The following is a 24,138-nucleotide window of genomic DNA, read 5'->3' on the forward strand; positions in this document are numbered from 1 at the left end:
CCCTCTTGAAGGCAATAGTTATGGATGTGGTTGATGGTGACATTGCCATAATCGATTGAGAAGATCTTACCAATGCCATTGAGCTTGATGTTGATGGGGGGCAGGGAGGAGACATCATGGCCTTGGAGGTCTTAGAGGCCTTTAAAGCCTTCAACACCTTTGATGTCATGGAGACCTTAAATGGAGCCTTCAGAGGGGCCGATGTGGAAGTCTTCACTGATGCCTTTGTCCAGCCTAAAGTCAATGGCCGTGTTGCTGTGGACTAAGGCCTGCTAGTAGAACATTACCACAGGTGAGAAACTCTATTCTTTCTTGCCTGTGCCAGAAAGGCTTGGCAGTGCAGGCAAGAGTTCACCACATGTGCCCCTCCCAGGCAGAGGAGGCACCTCGTGTGGCCATCATCCCTTGAACCTTGTGGTCAACATAGCGAGAAGAAGAAAAAAAGAGAGAGAGCTGCTGCAGCAGAAGAAAAAGAACGGGAGTGAGGAGCCGGGATGACTTTTATGCCTGTGGGAGGAATGAGCAGGGCTACTGCCAAAAATTTGAAGCAAATAGCTTTGGAATCTTTCGTAAAAGCCTGTGCAGGTGCAGTATTCTCCACAAGTGTGCATTCACAGAGAATTCTAAGAAGAAACATGCGAGCATTACCTAAAGGAAATGTAGGTCTGTTTTATCATTTGGTTATCCTGATACAACTTCAAATAAATGAAACCTGTTAAGCTTATCTTACTAATTTGTTATACTTGTACAGTTCTAGAAACCGTGCAAAGAAAACCTAAATGAAACCCGTTAGGCCAATCTTGCAGTCTTATTGTTGTAAAATTTCAAGAAATGTGGATCACTTAAATGAAACCCTAGGTTTATCTTACTATATGGTTACCCTCATATATCTTTTTTTTTAAAATTCCATGATGCTGGCCTTACCGTCTGGTTGTCCTCATACAGCTTCAGGTCGTAGCCACTCAACTCCACGCAGAAGATGATGGCGGTAACCCCCTCGAAGCAGTGGATCCACTTCTTCCGCTCAGAGCGCTGCCCACCCACATCCACCATCTTGAAGGTCAGCTCCTTGAAGGTGAACTTGTTCTCCACAATCCCTGTGGTCATGTCCCGGGAGCGTAGGATGTCCTCCACTGTGGGGATGTAGTCCAAAGCCGCAATGCGCTCCAGGTTGTTCAAGTAGTAGGCGGCATTGTCCTCCAGGTGGTACTCATTGGAGCGACAGAAGCATTCCTGGACGCCCAAGTCGCCCCACAGTCGCTTCATGACCCCCAGGAGTTCGGGCATGATCTCTCCATTGCTCTCAGCAGGGCCTGTCAAGGCAAAGAGCTGCACCGCATCATAGGCCCGATCCAGGTTGTGGAACTCGATCTTGAGGGTGGCAAGCGCCCGGATGATGCAGGTGAGCGAGTCAATGGAATTGTAGATGATGAGTGGCTTATACTCCTTGCAGGCCTCTAGGTTGAACCCACCACTGTGAATTATCTTCATCTGCTTAACTATGGTGCTCTTCCCGGAGTTGCTGGTGCCCAGGAGAAGGAGCTTGATCTCACGGCGCTGGCGCTGGCTCTCAGAGCGCAGGTGGCGGTCGATTCGCCGGGACCTCTGCACCGCCTCTTTCTCCTCTGAGCTTTGCCGACATCCCATGGTATCACCGGCAGGCAGAAAGCGTCCTAGCAGTTCTGTACTGCCCTTCTCTTTTTTGTGGGCATTTCCAGGTTCAGATAACGTGGATGTCCTACCCACAGCACATACCCAAAATATCACCCTTCACTCCAAGAGGATGAATGACAGACAGGCGACTGCTTAACAGACAATTATTGCTGTTTTTTGCAGATTCATATTTCCATTGAATAACGGTTTCACTGATGATCGTTTCAGTAAAAGTCACAACATTCCCATTTTCTATTGGTTTATATTCCTGTTCTTGAAGAAGGAATATGTTTTTAATGGTTTTATAATTCCTGGGATGAATGTTTCAGTACAAGTCACAACACTCCTATTTCCTATGGACTTATATTTTCATAATCAAAGAACAGACAGATGATAACAGCTTCACTGGTGATCATTTCAGTCACAATGCTCCTGTTTTTATGGATTTATATTCCTGTAATTGAAGAAATAGATTAATAATAGCTTTATGGGTGATCATTTCAATACAAATCACAATATTCCCATTTCAACTGGTTTTTAATTGTTGTTATTGAAGAAGAAACAGAGAAGTAATAGCTTCTTGGTAATAGCTTCCCTTTTAGTAACAAGATTCCAGTTTTTGGATTTATATTTCCGTTATTGAAGAAACAGATAAAAACAGCTTAACGGGTGATCGTTCCAGCATGAGTCACATATCTATTTTCTATGGGTTTGTCATTCCTATTATCATTGAAGAAACAGACAATAGCATTTTCATGGATGATTGTTTCAGTACGAGTCACAAAATAACCATTTTTGACTATGCACAAAAATCAGTTCCAAGAGTATAAAGCAACAGATGACAGCTTAAAGGGGCGCCCATTTCAATCATGGCATTCCCATTTTTAGGGGTTTATCTTCCTGTTATCAGAGCAGAGGCGGTGTTACAGTTTTAACAAATCACAAATCAATTCCTAGAGGACAAAGCAATAGACAGATCATGGTTCTTATTATAGGAAGTTTGCCTGCATTCCCGTTATTGAATATGAGCAGCTCTGTTAACATCATCCCAGTGCTCCCACATAGTCCAATGGCATGAAGGTCAGTCGTGAAGTTTTAGCATCATAATTTCCCCATTTTCACTTAGGGAAATATTCCAGGAAAACATGGCATTAAGCTCAATGTCCTTTTTGCCCAAGAACATGGATTCTGGAGGCTCCTCTGTTCAGCGGAAGAAAAGAAAAATAATAGTTATTTTGCTGATTAACCACAGTGGAGTGATTGTAAACCACAAATATTTTGACCATTCGCAATATTAGAAATAGATAATGCCATTAACATTCAGTCTTTTATGGGTATGCCCTCAGAAACTGTATATTTATTACAAAACAGGAAATTGTTTGATTACTGACCCATGATTGACAGCCTCCTTCTTCAACATAGTGAGCTTTATTTGGGAACATTGGGCTTTTTTGCTCAGCAGGCATGCGGACTTACTTGATAGCCAGTAACCAGTACTGGTAACCTTTTAGAGATTTGATATCTGTACTTCAGGTTCCGATATCCACAGCTCGGATCTCACCCTCAATGGCCATTTTAAATCACTCTATTTCAATTAGTTCCATGCATTCATGCTGGCCACATGACCTAGGAGGTGTCTAGGACAACATTGGCTCTTCAGCTTAGTAATGGAGATGAATACCACCACCACCACCCCTCCCCCGAGTTGGAAGTGACTGGACTTACTGTCAAGGGGAAATCTTTACCTATTGACAGCCCCATAGTCACTTTGATCTTAGGAGTTATACAGCGTCTATCTATGACAGGCATGGGGAAAAATGACATTCATATGGCATTGCAGCTGGAGCCAAGAGCGAGGGCACATGCTGGGTGGGATCAGGAGGAGAGGAGCATACGAGGGAGAGGCCGAGTGCAATAGACTGGGGGGTGGGGAAGGCTTGACACAATATGTGTATTTGGTTAATATGTTTATTTGAAAGATTTTGAAAATAGATTGCATGTTGAACATGTGTGACTGGGAGCCCTCCTCTTGGTAAGAGAACATTGTGACATGTAGTTGGCTCTGCAACTAGAGGAAAAAGCCCAAGGGGTCACATCTGGCATGCAGGCCTTGGTTTGCCCATACCTAATATATCTAGATTGATATATTCTGGTGCCCGGGTTATTTGAAAAAGGCATTGTTTGTCTGTGCTCCAAATGTAGTTTAGATACAATATCAGTTGGGTTCAGTGGGTGCATGTGAACTACAACTCCCATATGCAAGACCCATTGTATATGGTCTGTTGTCCCAAAAACTACACCAGGACATAGAGTGTGCAATGTGTGGGTTCGGTGTGCAAAGTTTGTTACTGATCCGTCACTGTGAGGGTCGCAGTGGGTTCAGGAAGTGACTGAAGGTACTGCAAGTCCCGTCATCAATGGTCCATCTCCCAAAGAGCAGCAGGATGCAGAATGGGTCATGGGGACTCGGTGCCGAGTTTGGTCTTGATTAGTCATTGATTAGGATCGCAAGTCCCATTGGTTAGGATCGCAAGTCCCAACATCCATGGACTATCCTCCTCCAAACTGCACTGGTCATGGAGTCCATGTGTGCCAAGCTTGGTCCTGATCCATCATTATTAAAGATCACAGTGGTATCAGGAAATTAGTGAAGGAACTACAAGTCCCATCAGCCATGCTCAATCCTCCTCCAAACTGCACAAGAATGTAGAGAGGGTCATGAGGGCTCTGTGTGGGAAGTTTGGTTTTATTGGTCATTGGTTGAGGGTTGCAGTGGTCTCAGGAAGTGAGTCAAGGTACTGCAAGTCTCATCATCCATGGTCCATCTTCCTCCATACTGTACCATGATGTAGAGTAGGTCATGGGGGCTCTGTTTGCCAAGTTTGGTCCTGATCCATCATTGTTAAAGATCACAGTGGTATCAGGAAATTAGTGAAGGTTCTACAAGTCCCATCAGCCGTGCTCCATCCTCCTCCAAACTGCACAAGAATGTAGAGTGGGTCATGGGGGCTTTGTTTGCCAAGTATTGTCTTTTCCGGTAATTGGATGAGGGTCGCTGTGGTCTTAGGAAGTGAATGAAGGTACTGGAAGTCCCATAAGCCACCGTACCTCCTCTCCCAAACCACACCAGAATATAAAGTGGTTCATGAGGGGGTCTGTGGGCCAGGTTTAGTCTTAGTCTGTGAATTGTGGGGGGCACAGTGTTCCATGGAAAGTAAGTCGGGTTATGGTACTGCATATCCTATCGCTCGTGGTCCAACCAATCCCCAAACTCCAGCAAAGTTTTGAGGGGGTTCATGGAGGTTATGTGTGTTAACTTTGGTCCAAGTCCATCATTCATGCTGGTCCCAATGGTTTCACAGAGTGAATGGAAGTACTGCAAGTCCCATTATCTGCTACGCATCCTCCCCAAACAACATCAGGATGTCAAACGGATCGTGGTAGTTCTGTGTGGTTCATTGGTGGGCATTGCTGTAGTCTGTGGGAGCTGAAATCCCACCATCCATGATCCATGGTCCCCCAAAGCTAACCGGGATGTAAAGTGGGTCATAGCTGTAATGTGTGAAAAGTTTGGTCCAGATCCGTCACCCATGCAGGTTGCAGTGAAACGTGGAACTGGCAGCCAATCAGAAAGCTGCCACATACACTGCCTTCCACATACATACATACAAATATTCACTTCTATCATAAACTAATGTGGGGACCTGACAGTGCCCGGATTATTTGAGAAAACCATTGTTTGTCTGTGCCCCAAGTTTTGTCTAGATCTAATGTCAGCTGGGTTCTTTGGATGTGGCTGAACTACAATATGCAAGTCCCATCATCCATGGTCTACAAATTGCACCAAGATGTAGAGCTCTGTGTGCCAAGTTTGGTCTTAACTAGTCATTTGTGATGGTTGCAATGATTCCAGGAAGTTAGTGAAAGTACTGCAAGTCCCATCATCCATGGTCTATCGTCCTACAACCATGCCAGGATGTAGAGTGAGTCATGGGGGCTCTGTGTGCAAAGTGTGGCCTTGATCAGTCATTGAGGTGGGCCACAGTTGTCTTTGGAACTTAGTGGAGATGCTGCAAATCCCATCATCCATTGTCCATCATTCCCCAAACAACATCAGAATGTAGAGAAGGTCATGGGGTCTCTGTGTGCCATGTGTGGTCTTGACCAGTCATTGGATGAGGGATGCAATGGTCTGAGAAATGAATGAAGTTACTGCAAGTCCTATAATCCACAGTCCATCCTCACCTGCACCAAAACAGGACGTATAGTGGGACTCAGGGGCCACAGCGTTTCATGAAAAGTGAGTTGGGGGAAGGTACTGCAAATCCCATCATCCTTGTTCCATCCTCACCAAAACTTCACCAGGGCATGAGATAGTCCATGGAAGTTATGTGTGTCAAGTTTGGTCCAGTTCCATTATTCATGCTGGTCCCTATTGCTCCACAAAGTGAGTGAAGGTACTGCAAATCCCAACATCTGTTGTCCACCCTCCCCCGAAGTGCAGCAGGATGTAAAGGGCGTCATGGGGGTTATGTGTGCCAATTTGATCAACGGCTGGCACCCATGCAGGTCATGGTGGCCTGTGGAATCATTTGAGAAAGGCATTGTTTGTGCTCCAAGTTTAATCTAGATCAATGTTGGCTGGGTTCAGTGGGTGCAGGTGAACTATAGCTCCCATATGGAAGTCTTAACGTCCGTGGTCCATTCTCCTCCAAAAAGCACCAAGATGTAGAATGGGTCACGGGGCCACTGGATGCCATGTTTGGTCTTCATCATTGGCTCACAGTGGTCTCAAGAAATTAGTGAAGGTACTGTGAGTCCCATCATCTGTGGTCCATTCTCCTCCAAACTGCACTAGGATGGAGAATGGATCATGGGGCTCTGTGTGCCAACTTTGGTCTTTATTGGTAATTGGATTGTTGCTGTGGTCTCAGGAATGAGTGAAAGTAGTTTAAGTCCCATTATCCATGGTCTGTCCTCCTCCCAACAGCACCAGGATGTAGTGTTTGTCATGAGGACTCTGTGTGCCAAACTTGGTCTTGATCCGTCATTGGATGAGGGTCACAGCGATCTCAGAAAGTGAATGATGGTACTGCAACTCCCATCATCCATGGTCCATCCTCCTCCAAACTGCAGTAGGTCGTAGAATGGGTCATGCAGGCTCTGTGGGCAAAGTTTGTTTTGATCAGTCATTGGATGAGAGTCACAGTAGTCACAGAAAGTGAGTTTAAAGTACTGCAAATCCCTCAGGCCCTTTCCTTTCTCTTCTCATCCACTTGAGAAAGTGTTTTTTTTTTTTGTTCTTTTGTTGTTTTTTTGTCGTGTCAGGAGCGACTTGGGAAACTGCAAGTCGCCTCCACCACAGTCTGGGGCAGAGAATTCCACTGCTGAATAGCTCTCTCTCCCAGTTCTTTTTCTTTTGTCGTGTCAGGAGCGACTTGAGAAACTGCTAGTCGATTCTTGTGTGAGAGAATTGGCTGTCTGCAAGGACATTGCTCAGGGGACGCCCGGATGTTTTGATATTTTATCTTCCTTGTGGGAGGCTTCTCTCATGTCCCCGCATGAGGAGCTGGAGCTGATATAGGGAGCTCATCCACGTTCTCCCTGGATTCGAACCTGTGACCTGTCGGTCTTCAGTCCTGCTGCGCCACTGGGGCTCCTCTCTCACAGTGAGGAAGTTCTTCCTCATGTTATAGTGGAATCTCCTTTCCTGTATGTTCAAACCATTGTTCCATGCCCTAGTCTCCAGGGCAGCAGAAAACATGCCTGTTCTCGCACAGTCTGACGGCGCACAGTCCGAAGACCCAAAGACCTCTACAGCGGAGCAGGTAAAGGATAGCATGGTACATGTTACAACGGCTGTGAAGGCAGAATAAGGCTGCTAAACTACACCACCAGTGTTAAACTACACCACCAGTGGAACCTCACTCTGTGAAGAACAAACCAACAAAAGTCCCATGGCGATCAGCGAGTGGCGACGGGGGCAAGACTGTGAAATCTGGAAGCCCCTAGTCACACACTGGCACATGGGCCAGTGTGAACAAGACTCACTCGTTCTATCTCAAGGTCCGAGGCAGTTGAGTAGTTCGGCAGATGGATCCATGCCTGAGCAGCCCTTTTGAGGACCCTAAACATAGTCTGCCTCTCTTACCCTGATGAGACTGCCACGTCCAATGTGGTCACCACCCTGTGGCCAAAAAAGAAAAATGAACTTCGGTATATGGAACGTATTGACACTGATGAACAACACTGACAGTGAACACCCCAAACACAGAACTGCTATCATTGCAAGGGAGCTGGGACACTTTAACATCGACATAGCAGCTCTTCAAGAGACCTGGAGAGCAGGAGAGGGACAGCTGAAGGAAGGAAAAGGAGGCTACACCTTCTTCTGCAAAGGACTGCCCGAAGAAGACCAAAGAATGCACGGAGTTGGCTTTGCTATCAGAAATGATCTGGTGAAACATCTCACCGAAGCACCCACTGGCATCAACACTCTCAACCCTCCGAATTGATCTTGCCAAAAACCAACAGGCAACCATCATAAGTGCATATGCAACAACACTAGATGCTAATGAAGATATCAAGGAATTTTTTTTACTATCAGCTGGACACCATCCTATCGGGGATACCTAAGGAGGACAAAATCATCCTCCTGGGGGACTTTAATGCAAGAGTCAGGCGAGACTTCGACTTGTGGCCAGGGACCATAGGAAAAGACGGGGTTGAAAACAGCAACTCGAATGGCATCCTGCTTCTCACCAAATGTGTGGAACACAACATTGTCATCTCCAACACACCAACAGCATCTTGAGTTCTGAGGATTACCTGGGAAGGAATACCACTGGAGCATTGCAGCACACCCAAATATCTGGGAGTCACTCTGGACTGTGCTCTGACCTACAAGAAGCACTGCCTGAATATCAAGCAAAAGGTGGGTGCTAGAAACAATATCATACGAAAGCTGACTGGCACAACCTGGGGGTCACAACCAGACACAGTGAAGACATCTGCCCTTGCGCTATGCTACTCTGCTGCTGAGTATGCATGCCCAGTGTGGATCACATCTCACCACACTAAAACAGTGGATGTGGCTCTTAATGAGGCATTATCACATGGTGTCTGCCCTACACCACTGGAGAAACTACACTGTCTAGCCCGTATTGCACCACCTGACATCCACCGGGAAGTAGCAACCAATAGTGAAAGGACCAAGGCAGTGCCATCTCCAGCTCATCCCTTGTTTGGGTATCAGGCAGCACGTCAACAACTTAAATCAAGAAATAGCTTTCTAAGATCTACAGAGACACTTGCTGGAACACTCCAGCAAGCGAGAGTCCAAAAGTGGCAGGCTCAAACCCAGAACCTCAATCAATGGCTGATACCAAATGAGAGATTCCCCCTCCCCTGGGCACACAGAAAACTGGGCGACTTGGAAGGCGCTGAACAGATTGCACTCTGGCACCACGAGATGCAGAGCCAATCTTAAGAAATGGAGCTACAAAATGGAATCCATGACATGCGAGTGTGGAGAAGAGCACACGACTGACCACCTGCTGCAATGCAACCTGAGCCCTTCTACATGCACAATGGAGGACCTCCTTGCGGCAACACCAGAGGCACTCCCGAGTGGCCAGATACTGGTCAAAGGACATTTAATCAACTACCAAGCTTGCAAACTTTGTGTTTTATCTGTTTGTTTGTTTGTTTTGTTAAAAATGTAATTGCAAATGTCTGGTTGCTCCTGACACGATAAATAAATAAATCACCAACACGCTCTTCCACCACAAAAACAAGCTCAAGACATCATGGAAGCACCCCCCGGTCAAAGCATTGGCACCTCTTAGACTACGTAATCACACATGCCAGAGACCGTGACATGCTCCTCACAAGAGCCATGACAGGTGCTGACAACTGCTGGACAGACCACAGGCTAATCTGATCCACGATGGCTATCAAGATTGCCCCCAAATGCAGCCCCAAGGAAGAAAAACAAGGCGCAAAATGAGCACCCAAGCCCTTCAGGAGCCCTCCAAACAAGCCCTTCTCCAAACAGGACTCAAGAACCATCTACCCAAAGAACACCCCAAAAATGTTGAGGAACATTGGAACAAACTCAAGACCTCCATCATCACAGCCTGCGAAGAAACTATTGGATATCAAACCAAGAAACATCAAGATTGGTTTGACGAGATCCAACAGCTAATTGACAACAGCTAATTGAAAAGGAAAGCCTTCCAAACATGGCAGAGAGTCATCAACTGTGCTGCTAAAAAATAGATCTATGCCAGCGCAAAAGCTGAGGTCCAAAGAAGGACAAGAGAACTCAAGAACAACCGGTGGACAAAGAAGTCTGAAGAAATACAACATCTGGGAGATACCCATGATGCTCAGGGATTTTTCAAAGCCACAAAGGTCATCTATGGACCAAGAAAAAATGGCATACAGCCTCTCCGCTCATCAGATGGAACCAAACTCCCGAAGGACCAAAAATCAATTGCACTGCATTGGAAAGAACACTACCAAACCTCCTGAACCGCAGCTCTGGTGTGCCCGAGAAGGTTCATGGGTCATGGGGGCTCTGTGTGCCAAGTTTAGTCTTTATTGGTCTTTGTTGGAGGCTGCAGTGGTCTGTGGGATTTGAAGTGTTGGAAAGTGCTACATATCCCATCATCCATTGTCCACCCTCCCCCAAACCTCATAAGGACATAAAGGGTGTCATGGGGGTTATGTGTGCCAAGTTTGGTCTTGTTCAGTCATTGTTGAGGGTTGCAGCGGTCTCGGAAAGCAAGTGGGGGTACTTCAAGTCCCATCATCCATGGTCCACCCTCCTGCAAACTGCAGTAGGAGGTAGAGTGGGTCATGGGGGCTCTATGTGCCAAGTTTGGTTTTTATCGGTCTTTGTTGGGGGCCACAGTGGTCTGTGGGAGCCAAAGAGGTTGAAACTTCTACAAATCCATCATCCTTTGTCTGTCCTCCCCATACCTCACCAGGACGTACAGGGGTCATGGGGGTTATGTGTGCCAAGTTTGGTCCAGGTCCGTCACTCGTGCAAGTCTCTGTGGCCTGTGAAAGTGAGAGCCAATCAAAAAGCTGCCACATACACTTCCGCCTTTTCGCCCTCCGCATACATACATACAAACAAACATTCACTTTTATTATATACTAGCTTGGGGACCCGGCACTGCCCGGGTTATTAGAGAAAGTGGGTAATGGCGGTTCTGTATGCCAAGTTTGGTCTTTATTGGTCATTGGATAACGACTGCATTGTTTTCACAAAGTGAGTGAAGGAACTTGAATTCCCATCATCCATGGTCCACCCTCCTCCAAACAGCAGCAGGATATAGAGTGGGTCATGGGAGCTCTGTATGCCAAATTTGGTCTTTCTTGGTCATTGGATGAGGGTGGCAGTGGTTTCAGTAAATGAGTAAAGGTACTGCAAGTCCCATCATCCATTGTCAACCCTCCTCCAAGCTGCAGCAGGATGTAGAGTGGGTCACGGGGGCTCTATGTGCCTAGTTTGGTCTTGATTGGTAATTAGATGAGGGTTGCAGCAATCTTGGGAAGGGAATGGAGGTACTTGAAGTCCCATCCATGGTCTGTCCTCCTCCAATCTGCACCAGGATGTTGAGTGGGTCATTGGGGCTCCGTGTGCCAAATTTGGTCTTGATCAGTCATTGGCGAGGGTCTCAGTGGTTTCAGAAAGTGAGTGAAGTTACTGCACGTGCAATCATCCATCTCCAAATTTTTCCAAATGACACCAGGACGTAAAGTGGGTCATGAGAGTTCTATGTGTCAAGTTTGGACTTGATCAGTCATTGGATGAGGTTCGCAGAGGTCTCAGAATGTGAGTGAACGTACTGAAAGTCCCATCATCCATGGTCAACCCTCCACCAAAACTGCAGCAATATGTAGCAGTCATGGTCATGGGGGCTCTGTGTGCCAAGTTTGGTCTTGATTGGTCATTAGATGAGTTTTGCAGCAGTCTTGGGGAGTGGAGGTACTTGAAGTCCCATCATCCATGGTCTGTTCTCCTCGAAAGTGCACCAGGATGTAGGTTATGGGGGCTTTGTGTGTCAATTTGGCCTTGATTGGTCATTATATGAGGGTCGCAGAGGTTTCACTAAGTGAGTAAAGATACTGCAAGTCCCATCATCCATGGTCCATCCCCCTTAGAACTGCATCAGGGTGTAGAGCGGGCCATGCAAACTCTGTGTGCCAAGTTTGGGCCTGGTCTGTGATTTGTAGGGGCTACAGTGTTCTGTGGGAAGTGAATCGGGTGAAGGTACTGCAAATCTCATCATTAGTGGCCCATCCTGCCCTTAACAGCACTGGAAGTCCCATCATCCATCATCTGTCCTTCTCCAAACAGCATCAGGATGTAGACTGGGTCAAGGGGGCTCTGTGTGCCAAGTTTGGTCATGATCGAACATTAGATGAGGGTTGCAGTAGTCTTGGGAAGGGAGTGGAGGTACTTGAAGTCCCATCATCCATGGTCTGTCCTCTTCAAAAGTGCACCAGGATTTAGAGTGGGCAATGGGGACTCTGTGCCAAGTTTGGTCTTGATCAGTCATTGGCAAGGGTCTCAGTGGTCCCAGGAAGTGAATGAAGTGACTGCAAGTCCCATCATCCATTGTCAAATTCTACCAAACCGCACCAGGATGTAAAGTGAGTCATGCGAGATCCCTGTGTAAATTGTGGTCCTGATCCATCATTGTTGGCAGTTGTAATGGTCTTAGGAAGGGAGTGCAGGTATTGCAAGCCCCATCGTCCATGGTGCATCCTCCTCCAAACTGCACCAGGATGTAGTGTGTGTCATGGAGACTCAGTGTACCAAGTTTGGTCTTTATCAGTAATTGGATGAGGGTTGCAGTAGTCTCAAGAATTGAGCAAAGGTACTGGAATTCCCATAATCCCCAGCCAAACCACACCAGGATGTAAAGTGGGTCATGAGAGGTCTATGTGCTAAGTTTGGTCCTGATCAGTCATTGGATGAGGTTAACAGTGGTCTCAGAATGTGAGTGATGGTACTGCAAGTCCCATCATCCATGGGTAATCCTCCTCCAAACTGCAGTAGATGTAGAGTGGGTCATGGGGGCTCTGTGTGCCAAATTTGGTCTGTATTGGTAATTTTCTGACCAGGCCCTGGCCTTTTCCTTTCCTCTCTTTGTCATCTCGGAATCTTGGAATTGAGGCTGGCCAATCAGAAACCATATGCAAATTTCCTTCTCTCATGTCTCCGTTTCTGTCATGAACCCTTTTCTCCACCAGAGGCTCCTGTAAAGCTGGCAATCAGAGACCATAAGCAAATAGCACCACAGCGGCAGCCAATCAGAATCTTGGAACTTTCAGGCTGTCCATTCAGAATGCTGGCACGTACACTACCACACCGCCACACTTTTGTCCTCCGTATACAAACTTTGACATTTATTATATACTAGCTTGGGGACCTGGCGCTGCCCGGATTGTTAGAGAAAGTGGGTAATGGTGGTTCTGTATGCCAAGTTTGGTCATTATTGGTCATTGGATGATGGTTGCATTGTTTTCAGGGGGTGAGAGATTTACTTGAAGTCCCATCAACCATGGTCCACCCTCCTCCAAACAGCAGCAGGATATAGAGTGGGTCATGGGGGTTCTGTGTGCAAAGTTTGGTCTTTATCAGTCATTGGTTGAGGGCGGCAGTGGTTTCAGTAAGTGAGTGAAGGTACTGCAAGTCTCATCATCCAAAATCCATCCTCCTTCAAACTGCAGCAGGATGTAGAGTCTTGATTGGTCATTAGATGAGGGTTGCAGCAATCTTGGGAAGGGAGTGGAGGTACTTGAAGTCCCATCATCCAAAATCCATCCTCCTTCAAACTGCAGCAGGATGTATAGTCTTGATTGGTCATTAGATGAGGGTTGCAGCAATCTTGGGAAGGGAGTGGAGGTACTTGAAGTCCCATCATCCATGGTCTGTCCTCCTCCAAACTGCACCAAGATGGGGCTCCGTGTGCCAAGTTTGGTCTTGATGAGTCATTGGCGAGGGTCTCAGTAGTCTCAGAAAGTGAGTGAAGTTATTGCAAGTCCCATCATCCATCTCCATATTTTTCCAAATGACACCAGGACGTAAAGTGGGTCATGAGAGGTCTATGTGCCAAGTTTGGTCTTGATCAGTCATTAGATGAGGTTTGCAGAGGTCTCAGAATGTGAGTGAAGGTACTGGAAGTCACATCATCCAGGGTCAACCCTCCTCCAAAACTGCAGCAGCATGTAGAGTGGGTCATGGGGGCTCTGTGTGCCAAGTTTGGTCTTGATTGGTCATTAGATGAGTTTTGCAGCACTCTTGGGGAGTGGAGGTACTTGAAGTCCCACCATCATCCATGGTCTGTCCTCCTCGAATGTGCACCAGGATGTAGAGTGGGTCATGGGGACTCTGTGTGCCAAGTTTGGTCTTGATCAGTCATTGGCGAGAGTCTCAGTGGTCTCAGGAAGAGAGTGAAATGACTGCAAATCCCATCATCCATTGCTAAATTCTTCCAAACCACACCAGTATGTAGAGTGGGTGATGCGGAGTCTTTGTGTAAATCGTGGTCCTGATCCATCATTGTTAGCAGTTGTAATGGTCTTAGGAAAGGAGTGCAGGTATTGCAGTTCCCATCGTCCATGGTGCATCCTCCTCCAAACTGCACCAGGATGTAGAGTGCGTCATGGAGACTCAGTGTGCCAAGTTTGGTCTTTATCGGTAATTGGATGAGGGTTGCAGTGGTCTCAGGAATTGAGCATAAGTACTGCAAGTCCCATAATCCATGGTCCATCCCCGGCCAAACCACAGCAGGACATAAGGTGGTTCATGAGAGGTCGTTTTGCCAAGTTTGGTCCTGATCAGTCATTGGATGAGGTTAACAGCGGTCCATCATGGTCCATCATCCTCCAAACTGCAGTAGGATGTAGAGTGGGTTCATGGGAGCTCTGTGTTTCATGTGTATTGGAAATTTGCTGACAGAGCCCCTAGCCTTTTCTTTCATCTCTTTTTCATCTCGGAATCTTGGATTTGAGGCTGGCCAATCAGAGACCATATGCAAATTTCGCTGTCTCATGTCTCCGTTTCTATCATGAACCCACTTCTCCACCAGGGGCTCCTATTGAAGCTGGCCAATCAGAGACCATATGCAAATAGCACCACAGTGGCAGCCAATCAGAATGCTGGCACATATTCCTCCCGCCACACTTTTGCCGCACATTTGTCCGCCACATACAAACTCTGTCTTTTATTATATTAATAGATATAGATAAAGATAGATATAGATATAGATATAGATATAGATATAGATATAGATATAGATATAGATATAGACTAGCTTGGGGACCCGGTGCTGACCAGGTTATTTGAGAAAGGAATTGTGTATCAAGGTTGGTCTTTATCAGTTATTTATATGGCTTGCAGTCGTCTCAGGAAGTTAGTGAAGGTACTGCGAGTCCCATCACCTGTGTTCCATCCTCCTCCAAACCTCACCAGAATTTTTTTTGGTCATGGGGGTTTTGTGTGCCAAGTTTGGTCTTTATTGGTATTTGAATGAGTGTCGCTGTGGTTTCAGTAAGTGAGTGAAGGAACTGCAAGTCCCATCATCCATTGTCCATCCTCCTCCGATCAGCACCGGGATGTAGTGTGGCTAATGGGGTCTCTGTGTGTCAAGTTTGGTCTTGATTGGTTATTTAATGGGGGTTGCAGCAGTCTTGGGTAGTGAGTTGAGGTACTTGAAGTCCCATCATCCATTGTGCATCATCCAAACAGTACCGGGATGTAGAGTGGCCCATGGGGGCTCTGTGTGCCAACTTTGGTCTTGATTGGTCATTAATGAGGGTTGCAGCAGTCTTGGGAAGTGAGCAGACCTACTTCCATGGTCCATCGTACTTGAAACAGCATCAGGATGTAAAGTGGATCATGTGGGCTCTCAGTGCAAATTGTGGTCTTAGGAAGGGAATGCAGGTATAGCCAGTCCCATCGTCCATGGTGCATCCTCTTCCAAACTGCACCAGGATGGGGCACTGTGCGCCGACTTCGGTCTTGATCAGTCATTCCATGAGGTTCACAGAGGTCTCAGAATGTGAGTGAAGGTACTGGAAGTCACATCATCCATGGTCCATCCTCCTCCAAGCAGCACCAGGATGTAGAGTGAGTCATGGGGGCTCTGCGTGCAAACTTTGGTCTTGATTGGTCATTAGATCAGGGTTGGAACAGTCTTGGGAAGTGAGTGAAGATACTTCAAGTCCAATCTTCTATGGTCCATCCTGCTGGAATCTGCACCAGGATGTAAAGTGGGTCATGTGGGCTCTCAGTGCAAATTGTGGTCTTAGGAAGGGAATGCAGGTATTGCCAGTCCCATCGCCCACGGTGCATCGTCTTCCAAACTGCACAAGGATGTAGAGTACGTCATGGAGACTCAGTGTGCCAAGTTTGATCTTTTTCAGTAACAGGATGAGGGTTGCAGTGGTCTCAGGAATTGAGCATAAGTACTGCAAGTCCCATAATCCATAAAGTGGGTCATGAGAGGTCTATGTGCCAAGTGTGGTCTTGATCAGTCATTGATTGAGGTTCATAGCCGTCTCAGGAAGTGACTTGGCAGTTGTATTGGTATTAGGAAGGGAGTGAAGGTACTGCAAGTCCCATCATCCATGATCCATCCTCCTCCAAACAGCACCAGGATGTAGAGTGGATTTGCGGGCTCTGTGTCCCAAGTTTCGTCTTGATCAGTTAGTGGATGGGGTTCACAGAGGTCTCAGAAAGGGAGTGATGTTACTGCAAGTCTCATCATCCCTAGTCCATCCTCCTCCAAACCACAGAAGGATGTAGAGATCATCATGGAGACTCAGTGTGCCAAATTTGGTCTTTTCGGTAATTGGATGAGGGTTGCAGTGCTCTCAAGAATTGAGCGAAAGTACTGCAAGTCCCATAATCCATAGTCCATCCCCAGCCAAACCACACCAGGGCATAAAGTGAGTCATGAGAGGTTTATGAGCAAGTTTGGTGTAGATCAGTCATTGGATGAAGATCGCAGTGGTCTCACAAAGTGAGTGATGGTATTGTCCCATCATCCATGGTCCATCCTCCTTCAAACTGCAGTAGGCTGTAGAGTGCGTGAAAGTACTGCAAATCCCTCAGGCCCTTTCCTTTCCCTTCTCATCCATTTGAGAATGTTAGAATTTTGTTTGTTTGTTTGTTTGTTTTTTGTTGTGTCAGGAGCTACTTGTTGTTTCTCGTGTGAGAGAATTGGCCAACTGCAAGGATGTTGCCCAGGGGACGTCAGGATGTTTTGATGTTTTACCATCCTTGTGTGAGGCTTCCCTCATGTCCCCGCTTCTCTCATTAACTCCACCACCAGGGGTTCCTGTTGAAGCTGGCAAATCAGAAACCATATGCAAATTTCCTTCTCTCATGTCTCCACTTCTCTCATTAACGCTCTTTGCCACCAAGGGCTCCTGTTGATACCGGCCAATCAGAAACCATATGCAAATTTCCTTCTCTCATGTCCCCACTTCTCTCATTAATCCTCTTTGCCACTGGAGACTCCTGTTGAACCTGGCCAATCAGAAACCATATGGAAATTTCCTTTCCCCTCTCAGCCACTTGAGAGCATTGGAATGCTTTGGCTGGCCAATCAGAGACCATATGCAAATTGTACCAGTGGCAGCCAATCAGAAAGCTACCACATACACCTCCCTACCTATGTCCGTCACACACATACAAACTTTGACTTTTATTATATACTAGCTTGGGGACCCAGCGCTGCCTGGGTTATTTCAGAAAGAAATTGTGTCCTTACTCAAATAAGTCCCATCATCCATCGTCCGTCCTCCTCCAAACAGCACCAGGATGTAGGGTGGGTCATGGGGGCTCTGTGTGCCAAGTTTCGTCTTGATTGGTCATTAGAGGAGGGTTGCAGCAGTCTTGGGAAGGGAGTGGAGGAACTTTAAGTCCCATCATACATGGTCTGCCCTCCTCGAAAGTGCACCAGGATGTAGAGTGGGTCATGGGGGCTCTGTGTGCCAAGTTTGGTCTTGATCAGTCATTGGATGAGGGTCTCAGTGGTTTCACTGAGTGAAGGTACTGCAAGTCCCATCGTCCATGGTGCATCATCCTCCAAACCGTAACAGGATATAGAGTGCATCATGGAGACCCGGTGTGCCAAGTTTGGTCCTTATCGGAAATTGGATGATGTTTTGCAGTGGTCTCAGGAATTGAACGAAGGTAGTGCAAGTCCCAAAATCCATGCACGATCCAGAATCAGGGCGTAAAGTGGGTCATGAGAGGTCTATGTGCCAAGTTTGGTGTTATTCAGTCATTGTTGAGGGTCGCAGCAGTCTTGGAAAGCGAGTAGAGGTACTTCAAGTCCCATCATCCATTGTATGCCCTACTCCAAACCGCATTAAGATGTAGAGTGGGTCATGGGGGCTCTGTGTGCCAAGTTTCGATTTGATCGGACATTAGATGAGGGTTGCAGCAGTCTTGGGAAGGGAGTGGAGGTACTTCAAGTTCCATCATCCATGGTCTGTCCTCCTTGAAAGTGCACCAGGATGTAGAGTGGGTCATGGGGACTCTGTGTGCCAAGTTTGGTCTTGATCAGTCATTGGCGAGGGTCGCAGTGATCTCAGGAAGTGAGTGAAATGATTGCAAGTCCCATCATCCATTGCCAAATCCTTCCAAACCACACCAGGATGTAGAGTGGGTCATGCAGGCTCTCAGTGTAAATTCTGGTCCTGATCCATCATTGTTGGCAGTTGTAATGGTTATAGGAGAGTGCAGGTATTGCAAGTCCCATCGTCCATGGTGCATCCTCCTCCAAACTGCACCAGGATGTAGAGTGCATCATGGAGACTCAGTGTGCCAAGTTTAGTCTTTATCAGTAATTGGATGAAGATTTCAGTGGTCTTAAGAACTGAGCAAAGGTACTGCAAGTCCCATAATCCACGGTCCATCCCCCACCAAACCACACCAGGACGTAAAGTGGATCATGAGAGGTCTATGTGCCAAGTTTGGTCCTGATCAGTCATTGGATGAGGTTAATAGCGTTCTCAGAATATGAGTGATGGTACTGCATGTCCCATCATCCATGGTTGCAGTAGGATGTCAAGTCGGTCTTGCAGGCTCTGTGTGCCAAGTGTGGTCTGTATTGGTAATTTTCTGACTCAGCCCCTAGCCTTTTCCTTTCCTCTCTTTGTCATCTCGGAATCTTGGAATTGAGGCTGGCCAATCAGAGACCATATGCAAATGTCCTTCTCATATCCCCGTTTCTGTCATGAACTCTTTTCTCCACCAGGGGCTCCTCTTGAAGCTGGCCAATCAGGGACCATATACAAATAGCACCGCTGCCCAGCCAATCGGAATCTTGGACCTTTCAGGCTGGCCAATCAGAGACCACAGTGGCAGCCAATCAGAAAGCTAGCACATACACCGCCACACTTTTGTCCTCCACATACAAACTTTCACCTTCATTATATAGATAGATAGATAGACTAGCTTGGGGACCCGGCGTTGCCCGGGTCATTTGAGAACTGTGTGTCAAGGTTGGTCTTTATCAGTTATTTATATGGCTCGCAGTAGTCTCGGAAAATTAGTGAAGTTATTGTGAGTCCCATCATCAGTGGTCCATCCTCCTCCAAACTGCACCAGGATGGAGAGTTGTCATGGCGGATCTGTGTGCCAAGTTTGGTCTTGAACAGTCATTGGATGAGGAAGTGGTCTCAAAAAGTGAGTTAAGATACTGGAAGTCCCATCATCCATAGTCTGTTCTCCCCTAAACCTCACCAGAGGCTCGCAGTAGTCTCAGAAAATTAGTGAAGGGATTGTGAGTCCCATCATCTGTGGTCCATCCTCCTCCAAACTGCACCAGGATGGAGAGTGGGTCATGACAGATCTGTGTGCCAAGTTTGGTCTTGAACAGTCATTGGATGAGTGTTGAAGTGGTCTCAAAAAGTGAGTTAAGATACTGGAAGTCCCATCATCCATAGTCTGTTCTTCCCCAAACCTCACCAGAATGTTGAGTTGGTCATGGGGGCTCTCTTTGTCAAGTTTGGTCTTTATTGGTATTTGGATGAATGCCGCTTTGGTTTCAGGAAGTGAGTGAAGGTACTGCAAGTCCCATCATCCATCACCCATCTTCCTCCAAACAGCACCGGGATATAGAGTGGCTAATGGCGTCTCTGTGTGTCAAGTTTGGTCTTGATTGATTATTGGATGAGGGTTTCAGCAGTCTTGGGAAGTGAGTGGAGGTACTTGAAATCCCATAATACATTGTCCATCCTCCAAACAGCACCAGGATGTAGAGCAGCTCATGGGGGCTCTGTGTGCCAACTTTTGTCTTGATCAGTCATTACAAGAGGGTTGCAGCAGTCAAGGGAAGTGAATGGAATTACTTCAAATCCCATTATCCATGGCCCATCCTGCTTGAAACTGCACCAGGATGTAGAATGGGTCATAGGGGCTCTGTGTGCCAACATTTGTCTTGATCAGTCATTGGATGAAGGTCACAGAGGTCTCAGAAAATGTGTGAATGTACTGCAAGTCCCATCATCCATGGTCCATCCTCCTCCAAGCAACGCCAGGATGTAGAGTGGCTCATGGGGGCTCTGTGTGCAAACTTTGGTCTTGATCAGTCATTAGATGAGGGTTGCAGCAGTCTTGGGAAGTGAGTGAAGTTACTTCAAGTCCCATTATCCATGGTCCATCCTCGGAAAATCTGAACCAGTATGTAGAGAGGGTCATGGGGGCTCTGCGTGCCAACTTGGGTCTTGATCAGTCATTGGATAAGAGTCGTAGTGGTACTTTAAGTCCCATCATCCATGGGCCATCCTCCTCCAAAGTGCAGTAGGATGCAGAATGGGCCACAGGTGCTCTGTGTGCCAAGTTTGGTCTTAATTGGTCTTTGTTGGTGGCCGCAGTGGTCTTTGGGATTCAAAGTGTTGGAAAGTACTACAAATCCACCCACCCCAAACCTCAGCAGGATGTAATGGTTGTCATGGGGGTTATGTGTGCCAAGTTTGGTCTTGTTCAGTAATTGTTGTGGGTCGCAGCGGTTTCAGAAAACAAGTGGAGGTACTTCAAGTCCCATAATCCATGGTCTGCCCTTCTCCAAACTGCAGTAGGATGTAGAATGGGTCACGGGTTCTCTGTGTGCCAAATTTGGTCTTTATCGGTGTTTGTCGGGTAGGCCTGGGTAACAACGGAAAAATTTGTTTCTAAAATCGATTCGTTTTTTGGGGTTTTTTGTGTTTCGTTATTTAAAATAATTACAAAATTTTCCTTTAAAAAAGTTCAATATTTACGAAATTTGGTAAATGTGAAAAAAATTACAAAACATTAACGAATCGATTTCTGAAACAATAACGAATCGATTCGTTAATGGCGGACGCGACCGCGAAATACGCTAAAAAACCTCCAAAAACTTCTGAAGCTTCCCTCTCCCTCTGTTGTTGACTGTTGGTGTGATATTATATTTTTTTTCACTAATTAAACAAAAAACAACCATAAAACTTGCCCCAGACATGCGGAAATAATAACGAAACGACCTCAAAACAATAACAAAACGAATACAATAACGAAATACGAAGCATTTACAAAACTATTTAAAAATTCGTTTTTTAAAAAAATTGCTCCAGAATGGTTTGTTATCGTTTTGTAATTGAAAAAATTAACGAATTATTAACGAATTACAAATTAACGAAACGAAACTGCCCAGCCCTATTGTCGGGGGCCACAGTGCTTCGTAGAAACCAAACCATGTGAAAGTACTACAAATACCATAATCTGTGTTTCCCCAAACTGTTCCAGGACGTAAAGGAGGTCATGGGGGTTATGTGTGCCAAGTTTGGTCCAGCTGCATCACCCGTGTTGGTCACAGTGGCCTGTGAAAGTGGCAGCCAATCAGAAAGCTGTCACATACACTTCTGCCACATACATACAACATTGATTTTTATTATAGACTAGCTTGGGGACCTGGCGCTGCTCGGGTTATTTGAGAAAGGAATTGTGTGTGAAGGTTGGTCTTTATTATTTATATGACTCACAGTGGTCTCAGGAAGTTAGTGAAGGTATGTGAGTCCCATCATCTGTGGTCCATCCTCGTCCAAACTGCTCCAGGATGGAGACTGGGTCATGGGGGTTTTGTGTGCCAAGTTTGGTCTTGATCGGTCATTAGATGAGGGTTGCAGAGGTCCTGGGAAGTGAGTGGAGGTACTTTAAGTCCCATCATCCATAGTCTGTACTCCCCCAAACCTCACCAGAATGTGGAGTTGGCCATGGGGGCTTTCTGTGCCAAGTTTGGTCTTTATTGGTTTTTGGATGAGTGTCTCTATGGTTTCAGGGAGTGAAGGTACTGCAAGTCCCATCATCCATTGTCCATCCTTCAAACAGCACCGGGATGAAGGGTGGGTCATGGGGGCTGTGTGTTCCAAGTTTGGTCTTGATTGGTCATTAGATGAGGGTTGCAGCACTCTTGAGAAGGGAGTGGAAGTACTTGAAGTCCCATCATCCATGGTCTGTCCTCCTCCAAACTGCACCAAGATGTAGAGTGGGTCATTGGGGCTCCGTGTGCCAAGTTTGGTCTTGTTTCATCATTGGCGAGGGTCTCAGTGGTCTCAGAAAGTGAGTGAAGTTACTGCAAGTATCATCATCCATCTCCAATTTTTTCCAAACAATGCCAGGACGTAAAGTGGGTCATGAGAGGTCTATGTGCCAAGTTTGGTCTTGATCAGTCATTGGATGAAGTTTGCAGAGGTCTCAGAATGTGAGTGAAGCTACTGGAAGACACATCATCCATGGTCAACCCTCCTCCAAAACCACAGTAGGATGTAGAGTGGGTCATGGGGACTCTGTGTGCCAAGTTTGGTTTTGATCGGACATTAGATGAGGGTTGCAGCAGTCTTGGGAAGGGAGTGGAGGTACTTGAAGTCCTATCATCCATGGTCTGTCCTCTTCGAAAGTGCACCAGGATGTAGAGTGGGTAATGGGGACTCTGTGTGCTAAGTTTGGTCTTGATCAGTCATTGGCGAGGGTCTCAGTGATCTCAGGAAGTGAGTGAAGTGACTGCAAGTCTCATCATCCATTGTCAAATTCTTCCACACTGCACCAGGCTCTCTGCGTAAACTGTCCTGATCCATCATTGTTGGCTGTTGTAGTGGTCTTAGGAAGGGAGTGCAGGTATTGCAAGTCCCATCTTCCATGGGGCATCCTCCTCCAAACCACACCAGGATGTGGGTCATGAGAGGTCTATGTGCCAAGTTTGGTCTTGATCAGTCTCAGAATGTGAGTGATGGGACATAGAAGATGGGACTATAAGTACCTTCACTCACTTCCTGAAAACAAGTCCCATCATCCATGGTTCATCCTCCTCCAAACTGCAGTAGGATGTCGAGTGGGTCTTGCAGGCTCTGTGTGCTAAGTTTGGTCTGTATTGGTAATTTTCTGACTCAGCCCCTAGCCTTTTCCTTTCCTCTCTTTGTCATCTCGGAAACTTGGAATTGTGGCTGGCCAATCAGAGACCATATGCAAATTTCCTTCTCTTATGTTCCTGGTTTTGTCATGAACCCTTTTCTCCACCAGGGGCTCCTCTTGAAGCTGGCCAATCAGAGACCATATACAAATAGCACCATAGCAGCAGCCAGTCAGAATGCTGGCAAATACTCCTCCACTCGCACCGCCACACGTCCGCCGCATACAAACTTTGACTTTTATTATATACATAGAAGATATAGATATAGATAGATTAGCTTGGGGCCCTGGCGCTGCCCGGGTTATTAGCAAAAGTGGGTAATGGCGGTTCTGTATTCCAAGTTTGGTCTTTATTGGTCATTGGATGATAGTTGCATTGTTTTCCGGAAGTGAGTGAAGGTACTTATAGTCCCATCATCTATGGTCCACCCTCCTCCAAACAGCAGCAGGATATAGAGTGGGTCATGGAGCCTCTGTGTGACAAGTTTGGTTTTTATCAGTCATTGGATGACGGTGGCAGTGGTCTCAGTAAGTGAGTGAAGGTACTTGTAGTCCCATCATCCATGGTCCACCCTCCTCCAAAAAGCGATAAAGTTAACGATAAAGACCAAACTTGGCACACAGTCTCCATGACGTACTCTACATCCTGGTGCAGTTTGGAGGAGGATGCACCATGGATGATGGGACTTGCAATACATGCACTCCCTTCCTGAGACCATTACCACTGCCAAGGGGATATAGAGTGGGTCTTGGGGGCTGTGTGCCATGTTTGGTTTTTATTAGTCATTGGATGGGGGGAGCAGTGGTCTCAGTAAGTGAGTGAAGGCACTGCAAATCCCATCATCCAAAGTCCATCCCTCCTACAAACTGCAGCAGGATGTAGAGTGGGTCATGGATGCTCTGTGTGCCGAATTCAGTCTTGATCAGTCATTGGTTCAGGGTCGCAGCGGTTTCAGTAAGTGAGTAAAAATATGCAAGTCCCATCATCCATGGTAAGCCTTCCTCAAAACTGCAGCAGGATG

General features: G+C 46.6%; 2 protein-coding genes across 2 annotated transcripts in view; one reads left to right on the plus strand and one right to left on the minus strand.

Annotated features, from left to right (window-relative positions):
* The window catches only part of RSPH14 (radial spoke head 14 homolog), a 231,581-nt gene that overhangs the window by 34,753 nt on the left and 172,690 nt on the right, over positions 1–24,138 (plus strand). The window lies entirely within an intron of this gene.
* The window catches only part of LOC137095111 (guanine nucleotide-binding protein G(z) subunit alpha-like), a 171,955-nt gene that overhangs the window by 6,599 nt on the left and 141,218 nt on the right, over positions 1–24,138 (minus strand). The window contains exon 2 of the mRNA XM_067461383.1: positions 925–2,107. Coding sequence (XP_067317484.1) covers positions 925–1,647 — 723 coding nt within the window. The 5' untranslated portion in view covers positions 1,648–2,107. The remainder of the gene's footprint in view (positions 1–924; positions 2,108–24,138) is intronic.

Source organism: Anolis sagrei, chromosome Y (genome assembly GCF_037176765.1).
Source record: "Anolis sagrei isolate rAnoSag1 chromosome Y, rAnoSag1.mat, whole genome shotgun sequence".
Lineage (NCBI taxonomy): Eukaryota > Metazoa > Chordata > Lepidosauria > Squamata > Dactyloidae > Anolis > Anolis sagrei.